Raw genomic sequence first — 27,287 nt, forward strand, 5'->3', positions numbered from 1 at the left:
TTTGCCATTTCAAGACGCTGCTTTCCAAAATACCACCCCTATAAACCAATTGATCAATCACGGCCGTCAGGTGTGCAGACACTTAGGTGCTTAACTGTAAACTCAACAATCAGGTGCAAGTGCTATAAAAAGGCAAAAGGTGAGTTCATGTGTCTTCAACAAAATGGAGGCAATGTTGCAGTAAGAGGGAGAGGGAGAAACATCACTGGCCACAGAGCTATTTTGAATGTCCCGGCAGGGTCTGTGCAAGGATGGATTTGCCATTCAAGAAGATTCTTCCCTCGCTGTCTTACGAGGGAGGACATCGCCTGTGATGTGGATGAAGTGCTATCTTGTACAGAAATGTACATAGCAGCTTATGAAAGAAGAGCTTTAGGTTTTGAATAACTGTGTGTATATGATATATCCAAAAATAGAATATTATGGCAAATGTGTTTGCAAAGTAAGACAAATGTTTGCTTTTGAGATGTGTTTGTGATATTTTGAATGCAGTGTTTCATTTTGCAAGAGATGTGAGGCATTTTGCATTTTGTGTGTCCAATTCTTGGATTTGTGTGTAAAGTTTTTAAAAAAGAGACAAAGTTTTGAAACACGTGTGTAAGCAGTTGGGGAAAAAAAATGTAAATAAGATCCAGGGCTCATGTCTCACCCCTCTGAGTGAAGTGATTGTGTCTGTGATGAATCTCCTCATAAACGGCCTCAGTCGTGCTCCTGTGTCTCCTCTTAGAGAGAGCTGTGAGTGTAGAGAGACAAACCTGCTGTCAGTTCACAACACATGACTGATCACACACTGAATAAGACACAATATGACAGTCTCTGGATCTCTCCTACCTCTCCTCATCACTCTGTTCTGCTGAATCAGTATAAGCAGTGGCACTAAGAGCAGTAAGAGCACAACTCCCAGTACAATCACAAGCACAGAGAGAGACGGAGGAGTTTGTGGACGAGAGACTGATGTTGAGCTCACTGTCTGAGAAACTGGAGGAGAAGATGATGTTGTTGTGGCAGGAGTAGTGGACACTGACAAATCTGGCAAAACAGACACACATTCAATATCATGCAAATAACAAATATAAGCACTAAAATTGTGTAAAAATTAATAATTTTCATCAGTGTTTTGCTGTGACCTGCACAGGTGAGTCCAGCGTGATCTTTGTTGGAGCAGTCAGTGTGGTTCTTCAGGGAGAGAGGACAGTCCCACAGGTGAATCTCATTCCCTCTGCACTTGACTCTGTTCAGCCACACAACATCTTCACCAGCACCAAAGGTTGAATTCCCATCAGCCCTCAGTGCTGCTCCACAACCCAGCTGTCTGCAGACCACCTGAGCATCGCTGATGTCCCACAGATCATCACAGACTGAGCCCCACACAGCGTTATGATACACCTCCAGCCTCCCAGAGCACCGGCCCTCCCCTCCACTCAGTCTGAGAGGAAGACGCTCTAAATCACACACATCAACATCACTGACCAACTTCAGCACACAACAAAACACACTGAAACTGGAGCTGGAGGCCTTTAAAGCTGTGATAAATTTTTAATGTGGAATAAAAAATAATTTAGTGCACACACAAAAATTAATATAAGAGAATACAGGAAATAATAAGCTTATGATAAACTTACTTGAACACTGTCTCTGGTAAGGAGATGATGAGGTTGAACATGTCAGATGACTTTGAGGAGATTCATGATTTTCCTTCTCTGAAATTTTAAAGTTTCAAAAATGTTTCACAGAACAGAATATTAGACACTATAAATAATATATAACCTAACACAATCGTGTCAAATTTAAATCAGTCTTATATCATTTTACCTGAGCAGGTGATTTTGGCCACTTCATTATCACAGTCATTCAGTCCCCAGGGTGAAGATGGACACTGCCATATAGTGGAATCATGACGTCGACATTTAAAATAATCGAGCCAATTATGAGACTTCAGTCCTTTTGAATAACTGGGTTCACTTCCAGATCTTCCACAGTTCAGCTCTTGACAGATCAGACTCGCTGTGTCTCTGTCCATCTTATTGTAACACACATTTCCCCAGGATCCATTGTAGAAAACCTCCACATTCCCTTCACAGCCCTCAGTTAACCTGATCTCTTTAAACTCTAGAAAGACAAAGATGAGAATCAACCTCAACTCTCACATAACTTAAATCTGTTAATTAGGGATAGGAATCATAAAAGATAATTGTATAATTCTGATACCTCTTAATGATTATGGTACCGTAACAATTTCATTAATGATAGTTTTAGTGTTTTTAAGGAATAAATATTTTTTTTTAAAAAGTGAGAGAAAAGTAATACAATTCAATTGCCAATTGATAAGATAATATAACCAATAATACATTTACCCCTGGTTTCACAGACTAACTAAAGTTGTTTTAACTGAAAGTAAATTGCACTGACAAAATATGTCAGTGCCATTGTTTTGTCTTAAAGGCCGGAACACACCAAGCCGACGGTCGGCCGTCGGGCAGTTTTTCTTCGTCGGCCGACTAAGTTTCCTCGGTGTGTTCTGCACCGTCGGCTGAAGTTGGTCCTCGTCGGCTTTGTTTCGGCCGATTCGAAATGTTGAATCGGCGTTGGACCTCGTCGGGCCATATGATCATTCTGATTGGCTGTTCAGCTAGCGAACCAGTGCATGAGAAAAGAAAAACGGAAGTGACGAAGCAAGTAAACGACGAAGTCAAGAGGGAACACACATTGTTTACCTTAGGTACGTGAAAGACATGGCTATCTGGAACGAGGCAAGTGAAGACGAATTGATCAACATGATCCAGGAAAGGCCGGGTTTGTATGACATTACGGAAAAATGTTATGTCAACCGTGTGCTGAAAGCTGAACTGTGGCGTGAGATCGAAAATAAACTCGTCATATCAGGTAAGATTTCCTTTTTGGCAATTGAGAAAGCTTGTTTGTAATTGTTCAATAGTCCATAGTAAAACTAATATAACCATTTTAGTGTTTTGTGTGTACCAAACTAAGTTTGTTTATGGAAACAGACAGTAATTAATATGTGCTGTGCTAGCATCTCATATTTCATAATAATATTAAAGTTAATCAAATTGTTAATAATATAATTAACAATACAGCAAAAAGTAACATTTGTTGGCATAACAAATACTCATTAAAGTGACAAAATAAGCAGCCATAACACTTAATGCTTACAAAATTTTACTTTGTCCCTCAGAAAAAGAGCTCAAGAAGCGGTGGGATTCATTGCGAACCCAATACATGCGTTATAAGAAACAAGGACCCTCAGGAAGTTCTGGAGCTCAGAAGACTGGCAGGCAGCAATGGATCCTGAACCGCCTGCAGTTTCTAGAGCCTCACACAAAAAGGAAGGAGAGCACTTCAAATCTAATGATCATGGTAAATAAACAAATATATTTATATTTATTTATTTATTTATTGTTTAATTTCAGAATAAAATAAACATTTTGCTTTTTGTAAGATGGCAAGTGCTTCTTTAAAAGAGTCTATTCACAAGTAACTCCGCATATTAAGTCAAGCCATTACATTAACTTGTCACATTTGTATCTTATGTTTTTTAAGGAACCTGCGGCTGATAGTGATTCCTGTTCACCCTCAGATGGTACCAACAGTGACACCTGGACTGGCACCCATGAAGACCCCAGCTTCAGTGATGCTGACCTACGGTCAAGTACACCCTTGGCTGAATCCACCATCTGTGGAACTGAGTCCACAGCCATGAGAAAGGACCATTTGCAAAGCTCCAACATAAAACCAAAGCCTCCAGGGAAGCGCAGGAAGATGCAAGACGAATCCTCCAGCGAGGAATCCACAAACTTGATGCGCACCATCGGCAAAACTCTGGAAAAGTTGGCATCACAGGAAAACACCAATGATGCCATCTCAGCTTACTGCAAAAATCTTGAACACAGAATGCGGAATTTGCCACCACATCTACTGCCACATTTCCAGCATGAGGTTGATAATTGCATTTTCAAATATTCAGTGGGCCACAACCATGCACTGGATGCATCTTCCAATCAGTATACACACTTGTAATTTTTTATGTAGCAAAATTGTAAACAGATATTGTAGCATTTAGTAAATATGTCACGCTTAGTTGTACGTTATATTAGAGTACTTATGCAAAGTTTATATTTCTGTACATTTTATTTATTTTAAATACCAACTGTTGATATTTTTCTGTAAATTACCTTAATGCTATTTTTGCACATTTGAAAATAAAACACTGACTTTGTGTAAAAGGTACTTCACTGTTCTTTATGTAAAAAAAAAAATCACAAAACACAATGATGTAAAAATATAAACTTTATTTTGCAAATTCACACCATTGTTATAAAACATAAACCAAGGTCAAGGGGGAAAGAAACAAGTTTGCTACATGCTTATATTTTGCCCCACTGAAAGGGCACTGCACCGGTGTCCGAATTAAAGTACTGGCACAGTTTATCCCTGAGCTGTTTGGCGTGTGTTGTACTGTTGGTTGTGCGTGGCAGAGAGGCCTGCTGTAGGCCAGGGTCTTCTCTCCATCTTCCAGGGACAGTGTCATGATCTTGTTCTTCCTGGTCGATTCCTGCCATGTACACTTCACAGCACTCTTTGCGCAGAAAGTTGTGCAGAGCACAGCAAGACAAAACAATGTCCTCCACTTTGGCAGTGCTTTGAATATTAATGGTGGTTAGTAGGACGCGAAAACGATTTGCCAGGATGCCAAATGCATTTTCAACCACCCTTCGAGCTCGCGAAAGTCTGTAATTGAATATGCGTTGCTCTACAGACAGCTTGCGGTTCGGGTATGGCTTCATGAGGTATTCCTTTAAGGGGAATGCCTCATCAGCCACAATGCAGTAAGGGGCCAGCTGGTCTGATTCAGGAAGTGGTGCAGGTGCAGGAATGTTGGATGTTCTTTTCTCCAAGGCATCCTGCAATGAGCATCCCCCAAACACTCCACCATCTGAAATGCGCCCGTTGCAGCCCACATCAACATACAGAAATCTGTAGTTGCTGTCTACCAGTGCCATAAGCACTATTGAGAATGTATGCTTGTAGTTGAAGAATTTAGATCCAGATCCTGGAGGGGGACGAATGTTAATGTGCTTTCCATCCAGAGCACCCAGGCAATTTGGGAAATGCCACTGATTCTGGAATCCAACGGCTACTTGCTGCCACTCTTCCACTGTGTCTGGGCACTAAAAAACAATATAATTAAAAGAAATTAGTTTAACTCGTCAGACCATTAATAACTCAGTGATTTTGACATTCTTGAATTAACCCTGCAAAGCCCACTTCTGCAGAATTACAACATCACTTTCAAAAATTTAAAAAAAAATGCCTGCAAATGTTTTTTTCTCTCAAGATCACATTTACATAGTTAATGGGTTCTATTGTTCGTCCTCACAATGCTATTGGGTTGAAGAAGTGTTTATAGGTCAGCATTAGGCTCTTTATGTTTTGGATTTTGGGGGGAGATGCCTGTTGCATTGTTCAGGGACAGGTATGAATGGTCTTGAATATGAACCTGTAAGTGCTCTGGGGGGATGAATGTGTTCTTTTAGTATGATAAGTAGAGAGCATAATAGGCCAGCCAGACTGTATTGTTTGAATGTAGTAGTGGAATTTTATTTGCATTGAAATTATAATTTGATGGATAATACTTAGATCTCTGCCCTCGACACATGGTCTACCATCCTGTCTATTCTTTCAGTTTATCTACTACAATATAAGACCCTAAAATTACCCTTATTAAAATGTAAAAAAACTGAAAAATCTTTAATTTCTACATCAGAGGCCTCCTAAAACAATATCTGAGAGATCAAAAAAATTGCTCATTTTTGGGCTAAAACAAAAAACATTAAACAGATACATGTATACCTTTAGGTATTTCTCTTTTAAGACTTGGTAGATTGCTGCACAGGTTTCAGGAACAAATTGCTGAATTGTGGACATTCCCACCCGGAATTGGTAAGAAAGGCTCTTGAAGCTTTCTCCTGCAAAGATTACAAACACATAACTCCACTATTAATTTTCCACACCTTTTACAGAGTCAAATCTAACACTTTTAATGCATTTGTACTACACTACATTAAAGCAAATATTTTTTTTATCAGTTATTAAAGACATTGTGCTACAAACAACCATAATAATGTTTTATACATTGTGTCTTTTTAAAGTAGGCTACAACTGGATACAAAATAATAAAATTCTTTTCACTTTTATAATGCTTCATAATACACCAAAATAAACACAACTGAAAAGGTGTTTTAATGAAATGTTCAAACAACGAATAACCTTACCTGTTGCCAAGAACCGTAGTGTAATCATCAGACGTTCCCCCACGGAGATACAATCCCGGTAGTTCGTGTTTGTTCTCTGTATGATTGGACTAATAAGTTCTTTTAACATGTGAAATTGAGTGGGAAAAAGCCGAGCGAAATTTTTAAAACCACAAGTTTCCTGTAACTCGAGCTCTCGACACAGGTTCGGGAAAGCACCTTGGGCCTGTCTCTGGAGTATCCATGGTTTCACCCATTTAGTGCGCTTTCTCCGTATTTTTCTCATCCGCTTCTTCTTTTCCTCTTCCACAAGCAAAAGACCAAGGGCTGACAAAGCCAGTGCCATTTGCAACGTGTCGGACATTTTTGAAATAACACGAATCCGTATGTGATGAGCGAGAACTGGTTTTTCATGCACCTTTGTTTATGTTTTGTATCCCTGTAGCTCTTCCGGTCTCCCTAGCAACGAACCATAGCAACGAACACAAACTACTGCCACCTGCTGGCATGGAAAGGCATTTCATCTCACGCAGGCGCAGAACGGACGTGCTATTTGGCCGTCGGCTGTCGAACGTCGGCTTGGTGTGTCAGGGCAACTTTGGACCCAGACGCTGCCGACGCCAGCCGACGCCAGCCGACCCCGCAGTCTGCTTTCGTCGCCACTAGTTCGTCGCCGTCGGCTTGGTGTGTTCCGGCCTTCGACAAATCGAAGACAAAAACGATTTAAGTGCCCTAATTGAACGAAGGCCTAATCCTGGCTTATTCTAAGCCCTGTCTGTGAAACCAGGCCTTAAAACAATTAACTCTTTAATGTCTTCTCAGTCTTTTTAGAGGGAGCATACTGTATGTGCAAATTGTTAGATTTTGCTGTATTTGGCCGTGCAGTCGTTTGGGTGGCTCGCCAATGTATTAGATTTCTCTAACATAAAATAAGTAAGCTTGACCAGAGTTCTTGTGGGGAGAAGAATTTATTGAAGGTAGTAGTGTAGCACAGTTCTTCAGCAGCGATGTCAGCATGTCAGCCTTCACAATATCTTAACCCAAAGTTCTGTCTGTGGGATAGAACTTTATACATGACATCAAAAGGGCTACAAACAATAGAACACTGTTAGGACCTCCCACAGGAGATCGATCTACCCTGTGATCTACTCTGAGCAATGCTGTTTGTTTGTCATTCACACCCATCAGTTGCTGTGGGCCATGTCTATAGGGCCATTTGGTTCACACCTTTACAAACACAGAGTTGACTGCATCTGAGGCACAGTCACAATGTAAATGCATCTAACTAAAGATAATGAAAATACACATAATCTTTCAAAATGAATATTTGGTCTTAACTACAAATATATAGGTATAATGTGTTTCTTTAACTACACATTTTCATATGAGCATGAAGTCAGTAACTACATTGATTTAAAGGGTTAGTTCACCCAAAAATGAAAATTCTGTCATTTATTACTTACCCTCATGTTGTTTCACACCCGTAAGACCTTCGTTCATCTTCAGAACACAAATTAAGATATTTTAGTTCAAATCTGATGGCTCCGTGAGGCCTGCATAGGGAGCAATGTAAACTTCCTCTGTCAAGATCCATTAATGTACTAAAAACATATTTAAATCAGTTCATGTGAGTTCAGTGGTTCAATATTAATATTATAAAGCCACGAGAATATTTTTGGTGCGCCAAAAAAACAAAATAACGACTTATTTAGTGATGGCCGATTTCAAAACACTTCGGAGCGTTATGAATCAGTGTATCGAATCATGAATCGGATCGCGGTTCAAACTGCCAAACAGCTGAAATCACGTGACTTTGGCGCTCCGAATCATGATTCGACACACTGATTCATCTGCGCTCCGATTCTTCCTGAAACAGTGTTTTGTTATCGGCCATCACTATTAAGTCGTTATTTTGTTTTTTTGGTGCACCAAAAATATTCTCGTGGCTTTATAATATTAATATTGAACCACTGAACTCACATGAACTGATTAAAATATGTTTTTAGTACCTTTATGGATCTTGAGAGAGGAAATGTCATTGCTCCCTATGAAGGCCTCATGAAGCCATCGGATTTCAACTAAAATATCTTAAATTGTGTTCTGAAGATTAATGAAGGTCTTACGGGTGTGAAACGACATGAGGGTAAGTAATAAATTACATAATTTTCATTTTTGGGTGAACTAACCCTTTAAGTCTCAAAGTAAGTTAACTGGAAGCTGTATGTCTTTGATTCACTAAAAATAACCAAATCATTAGAGTCATTTGTTTGAGTATCAGACTACATGGTTGCGTTGTGTTTAGTACTGTAGATTCAGCTGTGTTGTGGTGCAAGTATAGAAAATTCTGTACGGTATAACGTCCATATTACAAAAATGCATGTGCATTAACAGAATAGGTCACTTTTTTCCCTTTTTTTGTTCTTGTTGTTTTATTGACATGTATAAGTACACGTGATATCACTGGTCACATACATAGGTTATTTAAATGTTTAAAATATAAATATATAAGTTAATGTTTAAATTATTTTTAACTGTTTACCTGAGCACACAACTCCTACATCCTGCTTGTGCTGACAGTCATGTTTTCCCCAGCCTGGAGAAGAGCAGCTCCACAGGGACGTCTCATTCCCCTCACACTCCACCTCATCCAGCCATATGGGTCCAGAACCAGGACCAAACCAGGCTGGTACCTGCTGGTTACTGAGGGCCACTCCACACTGCAGCTGTCTGCACACCACATGGGCATCTTTAATATCCCAGGAGTCATCACACACTGTCCCCCATGAGCCGCTGTGAAAAACCTCCAGCCTCCCTGCACAGTCTCCCCCAGAACCCACCAGCCTGATGGACCCGTGACCTGACATTCAGAGAAAGAGAAACACATTAGTAATCACTAACAATTGAAGAATCTGCCCAGATGTTGCTCTTCTCACCAAGGCAGGTGATTGACAGCTGTTGTGTGGAGCTGCAGTTGAGAGTTTGTGGAGAGCTGCAGTTCCCCAGATGAGCTTCACTCCCAGAGCACTGGAAGCCCGTCACACACTCATGACTGTGTTCAGGACTGGATGAAGAGGAGCCGGAGAAGTTCAGCACAGAGCCACAGCCCAGCTGTCTGCAGACCACAGAGGATTCAGTGAGACTCCAGGAGTCCAGCAGAACTCTCCTCCAGACCTGATGGATGGAAACTTCCACCTCCCCCTCACACTGTCTCTCTCCAGACAACCGCACCAGACCATCATGAACAGCCAGAGAGGAATCTGAGGGAAAGATGTAAACTTTTATTAAGATATTGCAGAGTAGTTAATGTATTTAACATTTTTTCAATAAAATCCCCTCACTAGAGCAGATGACTCCAACATCTCGTCTATGAGAACATTCAGCTCGACTCCATGAAGAGATGGAACATTCTGAGAGTTTTGTTTCATTCCCGTCACAATCAAACACATCAGCCCAGATTTCACCACTTCCCTCTCCAAACCAGTCTGATCCCACAACAGACACAGCAATCCCACAATTCAGCTGTCTACAGAGGACACTGGCAGCTCTCATATCCCAGCATGCATCACACACTGTGCCCCATTTACTGAAGTACTGACGCTCAACTCGACCAGAACAGATGTCAGGACCATTGACCAGTCTGAGGTCAGTGTAACCTGGACAAAGAAAAAGTGAAACTTGGTGAATGCTTCATGAAACGGATCCAATAATTACATTTTAGTATTTAACAACTGGGTTCAGATTTCTCCACTGACAGGATAAATATTGAAGTTTTACCAGAGCATATCAGTCCCACATTGTTTTCTTGAGAGCACTGAATGTCATGTGAAGTTGGACACAATCGAACAAGTGATTCATCTCCTCTGCACTGAATCTCTTGTGTCCACATCTGATCATCTCCTTTGCCAAAAGCATCTTCTCCCAGCACCTGTACAGGAGCCCCACAGTCCAGCTCTCGACACACAACCTCTGCATCCTGCTGGTCAAAGGCAGCAGCACACACTGTGTACCATGTGTTCCCCTGAAGAACCTCTAATCTCCCAGAGCACAGGTGAGGTCCATCAGCAAGTCTTGTAAACTGTCCATAGTTTATGGTTTCTGATTATTTGCATAACACATAAAAACACTTTAATTAGAATAATGGTGAGTGAACCTGTCTTACTGTGACTGTTACAAACACACAATAACTGTGACTGATTAAACCTTCAATTTAAATAATAATAAAAATAATAAACTGGGTAGTTTCAAATTACGATTTAACAATTAGTCATAAGTTTGTTTATACATAGCTTTGAAAACAAAATGTATCAAATTATTGTATATTTTATTTTTTATTTTGTTTATTATTTTGCATATTTTGTTAATAGAAAAAAGGGTGATAGTCGATGCAACAATGAGGTGTATGAAACTGCTTACGTGAGCATATGACTCCAGCATTATGATGGTCACAGCTCCTATGTTCACCCCATCCTCTTGATTCACAGTCCTTTAGTGTTGACTCTGATCCTCTACACTGCACTTCATCCATCCAGATTTTTCCTGATCCTCGTCCAAAGACAGAATAGTCTGGTGCTTCTAAAGCCTCCCCACAGTCCATCTCTCTACACACCACTGCAGCATCAGTCATATCCCAGCTCCAGCTGCACACTGTTCCCCACTGACCATCATGAAGAACCTCCACTCGACCAGAACAGTGACTGGTACCATTAACAAGCCTCACATTCACACGTTCTGTCCATGAGAGAAACATCATTAAATAAGCATACATCAATACAATAATAACCATACATAAGTTACAGTAACATGTAACTGCAAAATCACATGTAAATCAATTTAAAATAAATTTTAATTAATTTATTCAAAATAGCATGCTTTATAATTTTTTTATTTATCTGAGCCTGAGTGTACTTACTATCTGTAATAATTGTAACCACTGAAGACAGTAAAATAAGTGTCAGACAGCTCTCCATTCCCTTTGTTTGCCTAAAAGACTAATAAATTCACTACCAAAGTTTCTCCTCTGCTCCCTCAAACACACTGAAGAAATTGGCGTATACAGTATTTTGAGTGTTTTGGAATATTTTTGGAAACAAAACATCTGGTAATGAATCAGGTGATCAGTTAATCTTCTAGGCCACTTCAGTTGGTGACATCATCTTAATATGCAGTCTATTACCCTAGTGAAAAAAAGTATACTTTATTGTATTTTAAATATATTCCCTTTTTCTATAGTACATTGCAAATATACTAACAAAAAATTTACTATCTTTAAATATATAAAAAGTATATTAGTATCATATTTTCACAATACAACTTTTAATACACTTTTTTATAATTGTACTTCAGTATATTTTCTAAAAATATATATTTTAATATAAAAATATAAAATATACTTGGTGTAAGTTTAGTTTATTTTTTAAAAGTGTATTTATTTGCACTTTATAAAAATATATTTGAGATTAACTGTGTGCTGAAAATGATCATTGTAACAATGCACTGAAAGTATATTTAAAAAATACATTATTTAATATCCTGAAGTTGTAGTGTATCTAAAGTTAAATTTGAGTATATTTTTTAAGTTTACTTATTCATCCTTGGAATTCATTATATTACTTGTGCTTATTTATTTCAGTATGACTAATGCATTAAAAGCCCATTTAATATATGCAGTGTAGCCTACAGTTTCCAAATATGAGTAAATATGTTTAATAAGTTTACACTGGCAGAATCATTTTACAATCGAACACACAAATCTACATTAAACAACACACCAGCAGCACAAGTAACGTTACATGTGAAAAAATATGTCGAGTGGTTAAACTTGAGACTTCGGAATGGACTATATGCACGGGTTACTTCCTGGTTGATCGTTAAGCCAGCTCGGGCATTTCCGGTGAACTGTTAGCTGTTCATTCTGTAGTCACTGTACATTGACACAAAACCATCAATGGTTGACTTTTTAATGTTGTATTCATATTTTAATGCAGTTATCACATTTACCTAATTTACCAATAAACCAGTTGTATTGATTGCAATAAAGACGAAGCTATTCAGACCGTTTAAAAACGCTGTGTCTGTAGACACACACACACACACACACACATTTTTTCCTCAGCACTTCAAATGTTATTTTTAATGTGGTGACCACAAACATTACTTGTTCATCCTTCTGAGATTGTCCCCATTGTAAAACCGATCGTTTAAAAATGTAGTAAATTCATCATTTGATAGAAAACACTTATTTAAAAATAAAAAAAGACAATATTACCACTTTAACCAGCAGGTGGAGGCAAAGTAGCATGTATTTGCGCATTTGTGAGCCATTTCCTCTAATCGTTTTTCACTTCGTTTTTGACTAAATATTAAACATTATAAAATAACTAGGTTTACAAATACATTTTGTCAATGTGAAGTATGAAATACTTAAAAAATCTTAAGAAAAACAATAACTTTTATAGTGAATTAATTAAACAGAAAGTGAGTACCGCACTTTTACCTTGTAATCACAGCAGCTGTCAGCACACTTATTTTATTCAAAGAATCTAACTAAAAGTGCACAATAAATATTTAATTTTTGAAGCTTTTTTTCACATAGAAGTGTGAAAACTGATAGTCGAATTGAATTTAGCCGAGGAGGATGCGTGTTACGTTTGAATAACTAAATTAATGCTCTGCCTGTCTATTTAAGTGACTAATCTGATAATAAACTAAGTATTACACTACTGATGCTCAACACACCAGCAGATGACATCTCACCGGAAGTTTTCGAGCTGGCTTATATTAATGCGGAAGTTCTAAAGAACACTCCATGCATATAGAGGGTATGCACGTGATGTCACCGTCGACTGCGGTCACGCACGCTGAGTGGCAAAAGACTGAGCAGCAGCATTGGTTTTCAGCGTGAATGTCGCGAAAAACACACAAAACACATTAAAAACGGGAAAGAGCTTTGCGGCTGACTGTACAAATAGATTTGACACAAACCCTGAGGTATATATTTAAAAACTAGAGAAAGCAACAGAAAAAGAAGCAAATGGATCACTGCAATTTACAGAAACAGCTGGACTCCAGCAGAGAAACATGGATTTGCAGTTATCATTTTGTGTCCAATTGTTGGATTTTGAGGTAAAATCATACCTTATATATTGTATTGTTATATATTATGTTGACGACTCATCAATTAAATATTTTCCATCTTATATTATGCATAATTGGGTGTTTTTAAATAAACAACACTGTCAAAAACTATACTATAACACTATATATGTTTTAGGGCTGGACAATATGACGATATAACATTGATATAAGTGATTAAGCAGATTTAAACCTACCGATATTGTAGTTCCCTTTCGATATTTCACTCGTACTGCATATGGGGAAAAGTCTCCCTTTTTCCCCACTACTGAAGCCTCTTCAATAACGCAGTGTAACTGCACCGTCATTGGTTCACTCATAGACAAGTTGTTGAACCAATGGCGGCGCGGCTCAGCTGCGCGGCCTATGAGGAGAGCGCGCGAACATTCCCGCCAAAAGGGGCGGGGTAATGTGCTATATAAGCGAGCGTTTCACCATAGGCCATCAGTTCTTTCTCCTTCAGCGATGACTGAAACTTCTCTTCGCTGATCCTCGCAGAAGCCTGCTCGCCGAGAAAGAAGCTCGCCGCCTTTGAAGAAGCTCTGCCACCGTCGAAGAGGCCCCGCAGCGGACCCAGCTGACTCGCCGGCTCCTCGCAGCGCCCGCGCCGACTGCCGCCTTCGTGCTGTCGTCGAGCCGCCGCCTCCCGCTCCCGCGAACCGGCCGCTTCCCAGCGTGTCTCCTGCCACCATCCGGCGCGCCCCTGAGAGCGTCTTCCGGCGGTCACCTTACCGCGCCTCAGAGCAACTTTCCAGCGGTTATTCACCGTTACGAGCCCGGCCCTCGCCATTTAAGAGCCTCCCAATCGCCGTTTTCACGGCGCTACCGGCATTTTTCAATGCCTCACCACTGTGCTACGTGCAGAGCCCCGCTGCACGAAGATGACGGTCACGGGGAGTAAGTTGAATGTCTGGGCGTTGCCCACGCGGATGACGCGCTTGCCGGCAGCTCATGCCCACACTGTGAACGCATGAGTTTAGCGTCTCTGCCCTCGCGGGCCGCCTTCTTCTCTGAGAGCGACCCCCCTGTTCATGCCCTCCCATCTCCCGCGCCTGCCAGGAAAAGACCGCGGGGCAGAACAGTTCAGCGCATGGAGACGGGCGAGCACACGTCGGCCCAACGCCCGCATGCCTCGCCCTCTCCCCACAGAAAGCAGACCCCCGTCTCATTCTCCCGCCCAGACCAGCGTCCCTCGGTAGATGCAAGCGACCTCGTCTCCTTCGGTGGATCGGATGAAGAGCCGCTCTTCGACTCCTTATCCATGGCTGCCTCTGAACATGAAGCGTGGGCTGGCGAGCCGGATGACCCCGCCCCCCTGCCTTCATTGGAGCCTATTGATCACGGCACCGGCATGGACGCAGAGTTATTCGCGTCCTGTCTAAGGCCGTAGAGGAACTGGACCTCAACTGGGCTCCGCCAGAGGAACCATCGCGGAGCCGCTTGGACGAGTGGTTTCTTCCAGGCCGCCGCCAGGCCCATCGCCAGCGCTCCGCCCCGTTCTTCCCCGAAGTCCACGAGGAGCTGACAAAGTCGTGGCGTGCCCCTTACTCTGCCCGCCTACACACGACCCACCGCTCGGCCCTCACCGCCGTGGACGGCGCGGAGGAAAAAGGGTACAAACACCTGCCGCCCCTGGACGAAGCAGTGGCCGCTCATCTCTGCCCTCCCGCGGCCGTGGGATGGAAAGCCAAGAGAGCCCTCCCGTCCAAACCCTGCAGGACCACCTCAGCCCTAGCAGGAAGAGCCTACGCCTCAGCGGGCCAGGCCGCCTCAGCACTTCACTCTATGGCCATCTTTCAGGTTTTTCAAGCCAAACTCCTCCGCTCTCTGGACGAGTCCGGTATTGATGCGCCTGCTTTAAAGGACCTCCGCAGCGCTACTGACTTAGCCCTGCAGGCCACGAAGGCCACGGCCCAGGCCATTGGCAGGTCAATGGCCAGCCTCGTTGTGCTGGAGCGCCAACTATGGCTGAATCTGACGGAAATCAAGGAGCAGGACAAGACGGCCTTCTTGGATGCCCCCGTGTCCCCGTCAGGACTCTTTGGACCCGCGGTGGAGGGTTTCACAGAGCGCTTTGCTGTGTCGCAGAAATCCTCTCAGGCTATGAGACACTTTTTGCCAAAACGCTCTAGCTCCACGTCTGCCTCTAGCCGCCCCAGGCCTACGCCGGCTCAGCAGACCAAGCCCGCCCCTTCTGCTTCTCAAGCAGCACCGCCCAAGGAGCAACGCCAGCGCTCACACCCTTCTAAGCGCTCCTCCTTCCCCAGGCGCCAGAGACCCCGGCCCAGGATTGTGCTGGACCCTGTGACCCCTAAGTCATCCTAGTCTGAGAAGGAAGAGGATTGGAGCAGGTCCCGCCACGGCCGGACCCCCCCAAAAACGCTCCCGTGCAAACTCTCCTCCGCCTCGTTTATATCTGGGCGCGGGAGTAACACAACCTGCTGTAATAGGGCCCACATGTGCTGCGCCCTCACCAACCGCCGTTTTCATGGCGACCCATTTTTTAAATATTTCACAAAAGAGCAAAATTCCTCTTCCATCCAATGTGGTGCTCGACCCCCTTCTAAGCGGGCCGATATTATTCTCCCTCTCGCCACCCGGGCCGAGGCTTGGAAAGCCATCCCCGGCGTGTCAGATTGGATTCTGAAGGTCATAAGCCAGGGCTACTCGCTACAATTTGCCAGAAGACCTCCAAGGTTTGGCGGGGTCATTCAGACTTCGGTACAAGCGGACGACGCACATGTCCTCCGAACCGAGGTTTTAACCCTGCTGAGAAAGGGGGCTATAGAAATAGTTCCCTTCCCAGAGAGCGAGTCAGGCTTCTACAGCCGCTACTTCTTGGTGCCGAAGAAAGACGGCGGTCTCAGCTCTCCCTGGCTCCTTGCACTTTTACGAAGTGCATGAACGCGGCCCTTTCCCCTCTGAAACAGATGGGAATACGTGTTTTAAACTACCTCGACGACTGGCTCATTTTAGCCAGCTTGCGCACAGAACTAGAGCACCACAGATCCGTGCTTCTCAGCCACTTACAGTGCCTGGGTCTCAGGGTCAACCCAGCCAAGAGCTCACTGCTTCCCACTCAACGTATCCCGTTCCTGGGTGCAGTTTTTGACTCTGTCCGTATGACGGCAGTAGTCTCGCCAGAGCGCGCTCTGGCCATTCAGCAGCTCGCAGCCTCCATCAGGAACAAAGCCTACCTCCCTCTGAAGCTGTTCCAGAGGTTGCTAGGGCTCATGGCTTCCGCCTCTCCAGTTCTTCAGCTTGGCCTACTTCGCATGCGGCCTCTGCAGTACTGGTTGAAGGTTCGGGTACCTCCCTACGCTTGGCGCCACAGTCGCCTGTGCCTCAAGGTCAATCAGGCCTGTCTGGCAGCCCTGAAGCCCTGGATGAACCCTACTTGGTTCACACTCGGAGTACCCCTTCAGGCGGTATCACGAAGAATGGTACTTTCGACAGACGCATCCAACTCGGGTTGGGGCGCTCTGTGTGAGGGCAGTCCGGCCTTCGGCTCGTGGACACACGAGGAAAGCCACCTACATATCAGCTGTCTCGAAATGCTGGCAGTGGCACGAGCCCTCCATGCCTTTCGAGCTCATCTGACGGATTGCCACGTATGATAGTGGTCTCCTATATAAATCGCCAGGGAGGTCTTTTGTCCAGCCGCTTATGTGCTCTGGCGAAAAGCCTTCTGGAATGGGCATCCCCAAGGGTTCGGTCGCTCAGAGCGACTCATATACCCGGAAAGAACAATCTGGGAGCAGATATGCTGTCTCGGAACAACGTTCCCTCAGATGGGTGGATGCTCCACCCCCAGACGGTTCTCACTATATGGGAGCTCTTCGGGAGAGCGGAGGTGGACCTCTTCGCCTCAGAAGACAACTCTCATTGCCCAACCTATTATTCGAAGGAGGACGATGCATTGGCCCACACATGGCCCAATACCCTTCTTTATGCCTTTCCTCCAATCGCCCTGATCCCTCAGGTTATCAGGCGAATCAAAGAGGATGAGCACAGAGTTCTGTTAGTGGCCCCACTCTGGAGGAGCCAGATTTGGACCTCGGAGCTGTTTCGGCTTTCCACAAAAGCCCCATGGCCAATCCCCCTGAGACGGGACCTCCTCTCTCAGGCGAACAGAACAATCTGGCACCCGCAGCCGGAGCTTTGGGCTCTACATCTGTGGATTCTCTGACCTTCCGAAAGAAGTGCTAGATACCATTTCACAGGCGAGAGCCCCGTCTACAAGACGCCTCTACACCCAGAAGTGGTCGGTCTTTGTTAGCTGGTGTTCCACACGCAACATCGACCCGGAAGGATGTGATGTTTCTTCCATCCTGACCTTCCTCCAGGAGCGTTTAGAGTTGGGACGAGCCCCCTCTATGCTTAAGGTCTACTTAGCAGCCATTGCAGCGTTTCACTTGCCCATTGCTGGACAATCAGTAGGGCGTAACGATTTGGTCATTAAGTTCCTGAGGGGCTCTAGGCGATTACATCCTCCTCGTCCCCTCACTGTTCCTCCCTGGGACCTCTCCGTGGTCCTCAGAGCTCTTAAAGGTCCTCCTTTTTAGCTACTGCATCTAGCGGGCCTCAGACCCTTAATGCTCAAAACTGCCTTACTACTTGCTCTGGCATCAGTAAAGCGAGTTGGCGATCTGCAGGCACTCTCAGTGAGCCCTGCATGCCTTGAGTTCGGTCCAAACGACTCCATGGTCATTTTGAAACCAAAAATTGGCTATGTTCCCAAAGTGCTCTCAACGCCATTCAGAGCACAAGTGATTTCACTCTCTGTGCTTCCCCGTTCATCGGACGAGCCAGAGCTGGAAACTTTATGCCCCGTTAGGGCTTTACGCGTCTATATTAAGCGATCACAGCCTTTCCGGCAGTCTGATCAGCTATTCATTTGTTTCGGTGGTACCAAAGCACCAAAGGGTCCCGGGTCTCGAAACAACGTCTATCACGGTGGATCGTTGACGCTATAGCTCTTTCATACTCCTCTGTGGGCGCTACTTGCCCCATCGGAGTTAGGGCCCATTCCACTAGAGGCATGGCTTCGTCGTGGGCCTGGTCCAGTGGAGTCTCAATCAAAGACATTTGTGAAGCGGCTGGCTGGTCTTCGCCGTCCACTTTTGTCAGATTCTACCAGTTGGACGTTCCGACCTTACATGCTCGGGTCCTTTCAGTGTAAATTCGCGGCCCTCTAGGTGTTCTGCTTTTTGCATAAACCCAGGAGTTCTCTCCTTTGTAGTGTAACAGGGTAATGGTGGCTTCGGCCTTCACTTGTCCTTGGTCCCCCCCTTATGGCGTCCGGTCAAGTTCTGTCGTTCCCCAGCCGTGGCACGGCGCGGTTGAATTCGTTCCCTCATACGCAGTACGAGTGAAATATCGAAAGGGAACGTACTCGGTTACTAACATAACCTCGGTTCCCTGAGATATGGAACGAGTACTGCGTTACTTGCCGTGCCACGAGGCTGCAGCTTAGGTCGTCGCTTCAGTCGATATGGCCTGATGGCCTATGGCGAAACGCTCGCTTATATAGCACATTACCCCGCCCCTTTTGGCGGGAATGTTCACGCGCTCTCTTCTCATAGGCCGCGCAGCTGAGCCGCACCGCCATTGGTTCAACAACTTGTCTATGAGTGAACCAATGACGGTGCAGTTACACTGCGTTATTGAAAAGGCTTCAGTAGCGGGGAAAAAGGGAGACTTTTCCCCACACGCAGTACTCGTTCCATATCTCAGGGAACCGAGGTTACGTTAGTAACCGAGTACGTTATATAAAATATTCACAGCCAGATTTGCTATATGTATTTCCCCTGCGTCAAATCAGGCACATATAAATGTCAGGAAACACGACTCCTGGCTGCATGTCAATATCCATGGATTAGGTTTATTTGACAAGTTGTAAGAAACACTTTCGAGCCCAACCCTTAGTGTAATCGTTTGTTTTACTCGCGTTTTCATAGTTTCCCCTATTAAATCCAGTCATGCAGCAGGTTCTTTTGCCACTCAGTCCAGCTGAGGGAGCGCGTTCCGGCGGGAAAGTGACGTTGATGCATACCTTCTATAGCGGGTATTCGTCGACGTCACTTTCCTGCCGAAAACGCGCTCCCTCAGCTGGACTGAGTGGCAAAAGAACCTGCTGCGTGACTGGATTTAGTAGAGGAAACTGCGAAAACGCGAGTAAAATTAACGAATTACACTAAAGGTTGGAATTGAATGTGTTCCTTACAACTTGTCAAATAAAACTAATCCATGGATATCGACATGCAGCCAGGAGTCGTGTTTCATGACATTTATATGTGCCTGATTTCGACGGTGGGGAAATACATAAAGTAAATCTGCATGTGAATATTTTATATAACTACAATATAGGTAGGTTTAAATCCACGTAATCACTTATATCAATGTTATATCGTCATATTGTCCAGCCCTAAAACATATATATAGTTTTATAGTATAGTTTTTGTCAGTGTTGTTTATTTAAAAACACACAATTATGCAGAGTATAAGATCGAAAATATTTAATTGATGAGTTGTCAACATAATATACAGTATAACAATACAATATATACGGTATGATTTTACCTCAAAATCCAACATTTTGACACAAAATGATAACTGCAAATCCATGTTTCTCTGCCTGGAGTTCAGATGTTTCTGTGAATTGCAGTGATCCATTTGCTTTTTTCTGTTGCTTTGATTTTTTTTTTTTAAATATATGCCTCAGGTTTTGTGTCAAAGCTATTTGTACAGTCAATCACAAAGCTCTTTTCCGTTTTGGATGTGTTTTGTGTGTTTTTCGCGACATTCACGCTGAAAACCAATGCAGCCGCTCAGTCTTTTGCCTCTCAGTGGACGTGACCGCAGCCGTAACGGTCGACGGTGATGTCACTTGCATACCCTCTATCCGGTTGTTAAGTCTGACGTCACGCAGCAGCGCTTCCGGGTCCTAACGCTCTATCTCATACCACAAGAAAACAACAAATGATGCTAATATTTCAGACTTTCTGAAGTTGTCCTAAAAAGAAGGTTTTAGGACAACTTTGATTAAAGGTTTTGATCCGCTTCAAATGTTGACTATATTATACAAAGTATAAGTACTAAAAAAGTGTATTGTTATTGACTGCAAAGTGTGTAATGTTTAGTATTTGGAATAAGCCAAAGGTACTGAGCATACAGTATATACTATAACCTGTAAAATAATATATTCAGTGTATATTGCTTGTGTGTTCTGAAGACACTCGTAATTATTTTGTAATGTACTTAAATCACAAATAAAGTGCACTTATAACACAAATAAAAGTATACGTTTAACACAAATTAAGTACACTTTAATATCACTAATCAAGCATGTAATTAGTCCCTACACAGGCATATACTTAAAGTGTACTAAGTATACTTGAAGTTGTTCCAATTTAGCACACAAAAAGTACACTAAATATACTTAAAGTTGTATTGTAATTATACTTAATTACAACTAAAATATACTTAGTACAAAATTAGTTGTTTCAAAATAGCACAATTTAAGTTAACTAATCATTAACACACTTGAAATATACTAATAATTAGTCTTGCTGCAAGTATACTTAGCATACTTTTTTTTCACTAGGGTAATCTTTTTCTAATAAGATAAAAGTTTTAGTATTCTGATAAATTGAGTCATTGGTCACATTTCATTTAGTGTTAGAATATGTGAATTGCATACTTCAAACTATCTTAAATCTGTTAAATATCATGTTACCTGAGCAGGTGATTTTGGCCACTTCATTATCACAGTCATTTTGTCCCCAGGGTGAAGATGGACACTGCCATATAGTGGAATCATGACGTCGACATTTAAAATTATCAAGCCGATTATGAGACTTCAGTCCCATTGAAATACTGAGTTCACTGCCAGATCTTCCACAGTTCAGTTCTTGACAGATCAGACTCGCTGTGTTTCTGTCCATCTTATTGTAACACACATTTCCCCAGGATCCATTGTAGAAAACCTCCACATTCCCTTCACAGCCCTCAGTTAACCTGATCTCTTTAAACTCTAGATGGAAAAGGAGGAGAATCAACATCATTTAAATCCAGTCTGTTCGAATGGGAATAATTCATCCATTAACATTGGTATGTGTGTGTGTGTGTGTGTGTGTGTGTGTGTGTGTGTGTGTGTGTGTGTGTGTGTGTGTGTGTGTGTTTGTGTGTGTGTAACATAGGCATTACAAGGAGAGGGTGACTAATGAGGACATTACTCCATGTCCCCACTTTTCAAAAGGCTTATAAATCATACAGAATGAGTTTTCTAGAGAAAGTAAAAATGTGCACAGTTTCCTGTGATGGGTAGGTTTAGGTGTAGGGGTAGTGTAGGGGGATAGAAAATACGGTTTATACAGTATAAAAACCATTACGCCTATGGAATGTCCTCACTTTGATAGCAAAACAAACCTGTGTGTCTGTTTAATTTGGAAAAAAATAAATGCAATTCCATTACCAAATGATGAGATAATGTCAATAATAAAAAAGTAAAACAAGTCCAACTTTTTAGTGATGTTCACAGGCTTTATAGATGCAATTTGAATGTTTTCATGCTAGACAAACAAAAACTGTGAAAACATTTAATTCATTAATACTATTGATCAAACACACACTGTTAAAAATAAATGTAAATTTACAGGTATTGGTCTGTATTTTTTTACAGATTTTTTCTGTTTTCTCATTATACATTGAAATACCTGTTGTTTTACAGATATTTGCTGTAATTTAATTGTCAGCTATTAAATTTACAGGGAATTGCATGTATTTTAGCATTACATTAAATTTCTGTTTTTTAAAAGAAATGTTCTGTATTTTTTACAGAAAAATGTGTAATTTTACATAAAATGTTGATTAATATTTTACAGATTTTTTCTGTAAAAATAGAAAAAAGGGAATGAATGTATAACTACAGAACTATGCAGTCATTCAACATGTTTTTTTCTTCTTTCATTTAAGAGTAGCTAATGTGTTGGTTAAAGTTAGTTTTTTAAGGTTCAGTAGTATTGGTACATACAGTAGGTGTGTAGGCCTTCTATATATTATGCATTGTATTTACTAAAATTTTAACCTCATCTTGCAAATATGCTTATTTTGAAACTGCTGATTGGCCTTGACTTATTCTCCCCTAAATTTTCTGAACACATCTATTATTGATATGTACATTTTATGTTTTTCCAAATAGAGTTGCAAATGCGCAGTTTTGTGTGTGTGTGTGTGTGTGTACGTGCGTGTGCGTGCGCGCGCGCGGGGGGCGTCTGCGAGCACGCGCGACGCAGATTCAAATTTGCCGCCGATAACTTTTCCGTTAGTCCCGCCTACAACAGTTCCTGTAGTAGTGCAGTGATGCAGTGATGGAAGGGCGAGCGCGTTATTTGAATTTATTTCAGGCTACGCTTGTGTGTCGTGAGATTAAACAGTAGTGTAAAGCAATCCTAAAGAGCAGTCGTGAGCAGGAGTATTTATTTGAACTCATCCGTCATCCATTCTTCGGGAACAGGAAAAACTATCACGTCCTTTCAGCGAGAAGACCACAGCGAACATCATACCAACCGATCACTGGCTGAGGTAAGTTAAGAGTTTCATTCTAACGTTAAGTTACATGTGTGTGATATTTTATGTAGTGTGGCTAACGTTACACCTTTGTATTGTTTATAGTTTTGAAGCTAATATAAGTATTTCTAAACGGTGTTCACACAAATGACGTAAGGTAACTGCCGTTGAAAGCAAAACAACTGCAGCAGGCATCTGTCAATTGTCCATCTGTTTTAAACCAAGAAAGATTAACGTTAGTTATTAATAAAGTCCATTCAGTGTTTATGTCTTCGTTCAGATGTGGTAGTACCGCCATTATTTAAATCTCTTTTTATAAACTCTGCAGCCTGTATAACTTTACTCATACTATAGGCCTATACAGGAAAGCAGATAAGAGTACAATATGAACAACATAATAAATATTATGAGTGCATCTGCTTGCAAACGCGAATAGTATGCATATATTAGTGTAATAATAAAGTATAATAATAAAAAAATCTTACATGACCTCAGTAAATTGTCATTACTGAATCATAAGATACATTGGATAGTTGGATATAAAAAATTTAGATCAAAGAAGGTTGAGGTTTTGCATTGTCTCAGTAAAACATATGCTGGCATGTTTGAATGAATGTAATAGCCAACTAATTTTTATTTCTTTATGATTTCAGGTAATGTGGAAAGACTGGAGATCTACAGCAGCATTACAGTAACGTTACAGGTGTGGAAAGATTACTATTCTTATACAACAAATTCTTTGTTTACATCTTTTTATGCTGCTATTCTGAACAGTATTTTTTGTTGTAATTGTAACTAGAATCATTCAGAAACATGGCTTTTCCTATCACTGCTATCCTCACACACATCTCTACTTTTCATTCCAGCCAGATGATCAACCAGTAGCTATTCCCATCTCAGCCTGCTTGATGGAAATGTCCGACTTTCACCTGGATGAAGGTTCAACTCCACCTTGCCAAGACAGAAGTGCTCGTGGTTTCAGCCACCCATCCTTTGTGTTATAATTAATCAGTTAAACTTCACAGACTACAGTGCTGGAACTGCCCGATCTTGCATATTTGCCCAGTACAACATTGGGAAGATCAAGCCATTCTGTATGCTACACAACAGAACAACAACTGGCTCTCCAAGCCTGTACCTAAACTCTCTGCTTCAGACTTATTATACGCCCTCCAGAAGATTGCTTTCTGGAAGTGAACAGCATCTTGTGGTGCCATCCCAAAGGGGCACAAACTCACTTTAACTGACCTTTACCTGGACTGTTCCATGCTGGTGGAATAACCTGACTAACTCAAACCATTTTCACGAGACTGATAAGAGAGAATGCATCTTTTTTGTGAACAATTGACTGGTTAATACTATCTTTCTGTTTAACTGAAAAAAAAATAATAATTTCTATGCATACTGTGCTAGACTAACTGGAAATTGTCATTGTACTTATTGTTGCTTCCATTGTACTCCTTGTAGTCACATATATGTAAGAGTCATCATATATGCATAAAATAACAGCAATATTACAGTACAGAAGTATACAGTAATTGTCTTTTAATGTAGATGTTCTATATACTACGCTTGTATTTCCTATAATTTAAGTAAGTTGACATACAATGTCTTATATACAATGACTAATACTGTATGTGCATGCTTTGATTAAATGTATTCTGTACTATATTTTGTTAATTTAACAGAAATTGGTTGTAAAGGTTGCTATTATGCATTTCTAAGTAATTAATTCATAGATTGAAGTTGTGAGTGGTTAATAAAGATTAATACTGTAAATTGCAAACATTTGTTTTGAATTTATGTGCTAATTACATTTTTATAAATAATTTTAGTTATTTTACATGGAAAATCTATATTTTAAAAGTAAATAACTGTAGATGGACAGAGCAGCTTGATAAAATAACTCATAAAAACCTTCGATTTGCAGAGATTAACCTGAAAATTAGTTGTTTTCTATGTAATCTGACATAATTTATCCGTTTTTTCATGGTTTAATAAACGATTATCAACAGTAAAATACTGTAATTTTATGAATTTTGACTGTAAAGTCTGTTCTGTATTTTTACAGTTTTTGCATGTAATTTTGTGAAATGGTTATTTGCTGTAATTTTATGGGATTTCTCTGGAAACTCTGCTGCCAGACTTTTTACCGTTTTTTTACAGGATTTTTTTTTACAGTGCATAATGTGTATCTTTAGCTTCACTTTGTCATATGAACATCCAGTTAGTAATTACATGATTTAAGTCTTAAAATTAATAAACTGCATGTGTTTTATTCTTTATAGAATCAGACACTTTACATCACTAAAAGTAGTAAATAATTTGAGTCATTCAGGAATCTGACTATTGGTCATGCTGTGTTCAGCAGTGCTGTGCTTCAGTAGCAATGAGTGAGTATACGGTATTCAGTCCACATCAGGAAATTTAATGTGCAAGAACCGTTAAAAGAATGTTTTTTTTTTTTTTTTTTTTTAATGAATGATGAAACTATATCTGAATAAGAATCACTTCTCAGTTGATTAACACTGCTGTCAATGTGCAATGCAAATACACTGGATGCACTAACCATCAGTCCCATATATAAGTTATTGAAATGTTATTATTGAAATTATTGTTCACTGTTTACCTGAGCACACGACTCCTACATCGTCCTTGTGTTGACAGTCATGTTTTCCCCAGCCTGGAGAAGAGCAGCTCCACAGGGACGTCTCATTCCCCTCACACTCCACCTCATCCAGCCATATGGGTCCAGAACCAGGACCAAACCAGGCTGGTACCTGCTGGTTACTGAGGGCCACTCCACACTGCAGCTGTCTGCACACCACATGGGCATCTTTAATATCCCAGGAGTCATCACACACTGTCCCCCATGAGCCGCTGTGAAAAACCTCCAGCCTCCCTGCACAGTCTCCCCCAGAACCCACCAGCCTAATGGACCCGTGACCTGATATTCAGAGAAAGAGAAACACATTAGTGATCACTAACAACTGAAGAATCTGCCCAGATGTTGCTCTTCTCACCAAGGCAGGTGATTGACAGCTGTTGTGTGGAGCTGCAGTTGAGAGTTTGTGGAGAGCTGCAGTTCCCCAGATGAGCTTCACTCCCAGAGCACTGGAAGCCCGTCACACACTCATGACTGTGTTCAGGACTGGATGAAGAGGAGCCGGAGAAGTTCAGCACAGAGCCACAGCCCAGCTGTCTGCAGACCACAGAGGATTCAGTGAGACTCCAGGAGTCCAGCAGAACTCTCCTCCAGACCTGATGGATGGAAACTTCCACCTCCCCCTCACACTGTCTCTCTCCAGACAACCGCACCAGACCATCATGAACAGCCAGAGAGGAATCTGAGGGAAAGATATGGCTTTTTATTAATATATTGCAGGGTAATTTATGTATTTAAAATGTTTTCAATAAAATCCCCTCACTAGAGCAGATGACTCCAACATCTCGTCTATGAGAACATTCAGCTCGACTCCATGAAGAGATGGAACATTCTGAGAGTTTTGTTTCATTCCCGTCACAATCAAACACATCAGCCCAGATTTCTCCACTTCCTTCTCCAAACCAGTCTGATCCCACAACAGACACAGCAATCCCACAATTCAGCTGTCTACAGAGGACACTGGCAGCTCTCATATCCCAGCATGCATCACACACTGTGCCCCATTTACTGAGGAACTGAAGCTCCACTCGACCAGAACAGATGTCAGGACCATTGACCAGTTTGAGGTCAGTGTAACCTGAATAAACAAATAACAGTTTAAACGGTATGAAACTAGAGTTAAACTAGATTATTAAACAATAAACAGCAGTATATTATGTATGTGATTTATATAAGATGCCAAATATTTATACTCAACCAGAACAAATCACTCCAACATCATTGTCATGGGAACAGCTGTGTTTCTGTGAAGATAATCGTGAACAGTCGTGTATCTGAGCTTCATTTCCTCTACACTGAATCTCCTCTGACCAAACTCGACCCTTTCCTTTTCCAAAAGCAGCTTCTCCCAGCACCTGTACAGGAATCCCACAGTCCAGCTGTCGACACACAACCTCTGCATCCTGCTGGTCAAAGGCAGCAGCACACACTGAAACCCATGTGTTTCCATAAATCATCTCCACTCTCCCAGAGCACCGGTGAAGCCCGTCCACGAGTCGTAGTCCTTGCTCTGAGTTTTTTTAATTATAAGGACAGATAATTCATTAAAGGTCCCGTTCTTCGTGATCCCATGTTTCAAACTTTAGTTAGTGTGTAATGTTGTTGTTAGAGTATAAATAAAATCTGTAAAATTTTAAAGCTCAAAGTTCAAT

General features: G+C 41.8%; 1 protein-coding gene across 1 annotated transcript in view; it reads right to left on the reverse strand.

Moving 5' to 3' along the window:
• Positions 1–27,287, reverse strand: part of LOC137024532 (deleted in malignant brain tumors 1 protein-like) — a 102,680-nt gene that overhangs the window by 56,228 nt on the left and 19,165 nt on the right. Inside the window, 15 exon segments of the mRNA XM_067392197.1 lie at positions 1,128–1,442; positions 1,623–1,645; positions 1,758–2,109; positions 8,809–9,126; positions 9,203–9,526; positions 9,608–9,922; positions 10,044–10,336; positions 10,676–10,997; positions 13,836–14,127; positions 15,281–15,477; positions 21,139–21,435; positions 25,600–25,917; positions 25,955–26,317; positions 26,399–26,713; positions 26,834–27,139. Coding sequence (XP_067248298.1) covers positions 1,128–1,442; positions 1,623–1,645; positions 1,758–2,109; positions 8,809–9,126; positions 9,203–9,526; positions 9,608–9,922; positions 10,044–10,336; positions 10,676–10,997; positions 13,836–14,127; positions 15,281–15,477; positions 21,139–21,435; positions 25,600–25,917; positions 25,955–26,317; positions 26,399–26,713; positions 26,834–27,139 — 4,350 coding nt within the window.

Source organism: Chanodichthys erythropterus, chromosome 8 (assembly GCF_024489055.1).
Source record: "Chanodichthys erythropterus isolate Z2021 chromosome 8, ASM2448905v1, whole genome shotgun sequence".
NCBI lineage: Eukaryota > Metazoa > Chordata > Actinopteri > Cypriniformes > Xenocyprididae > Chanodichthys > Chanodichthys erythropterus.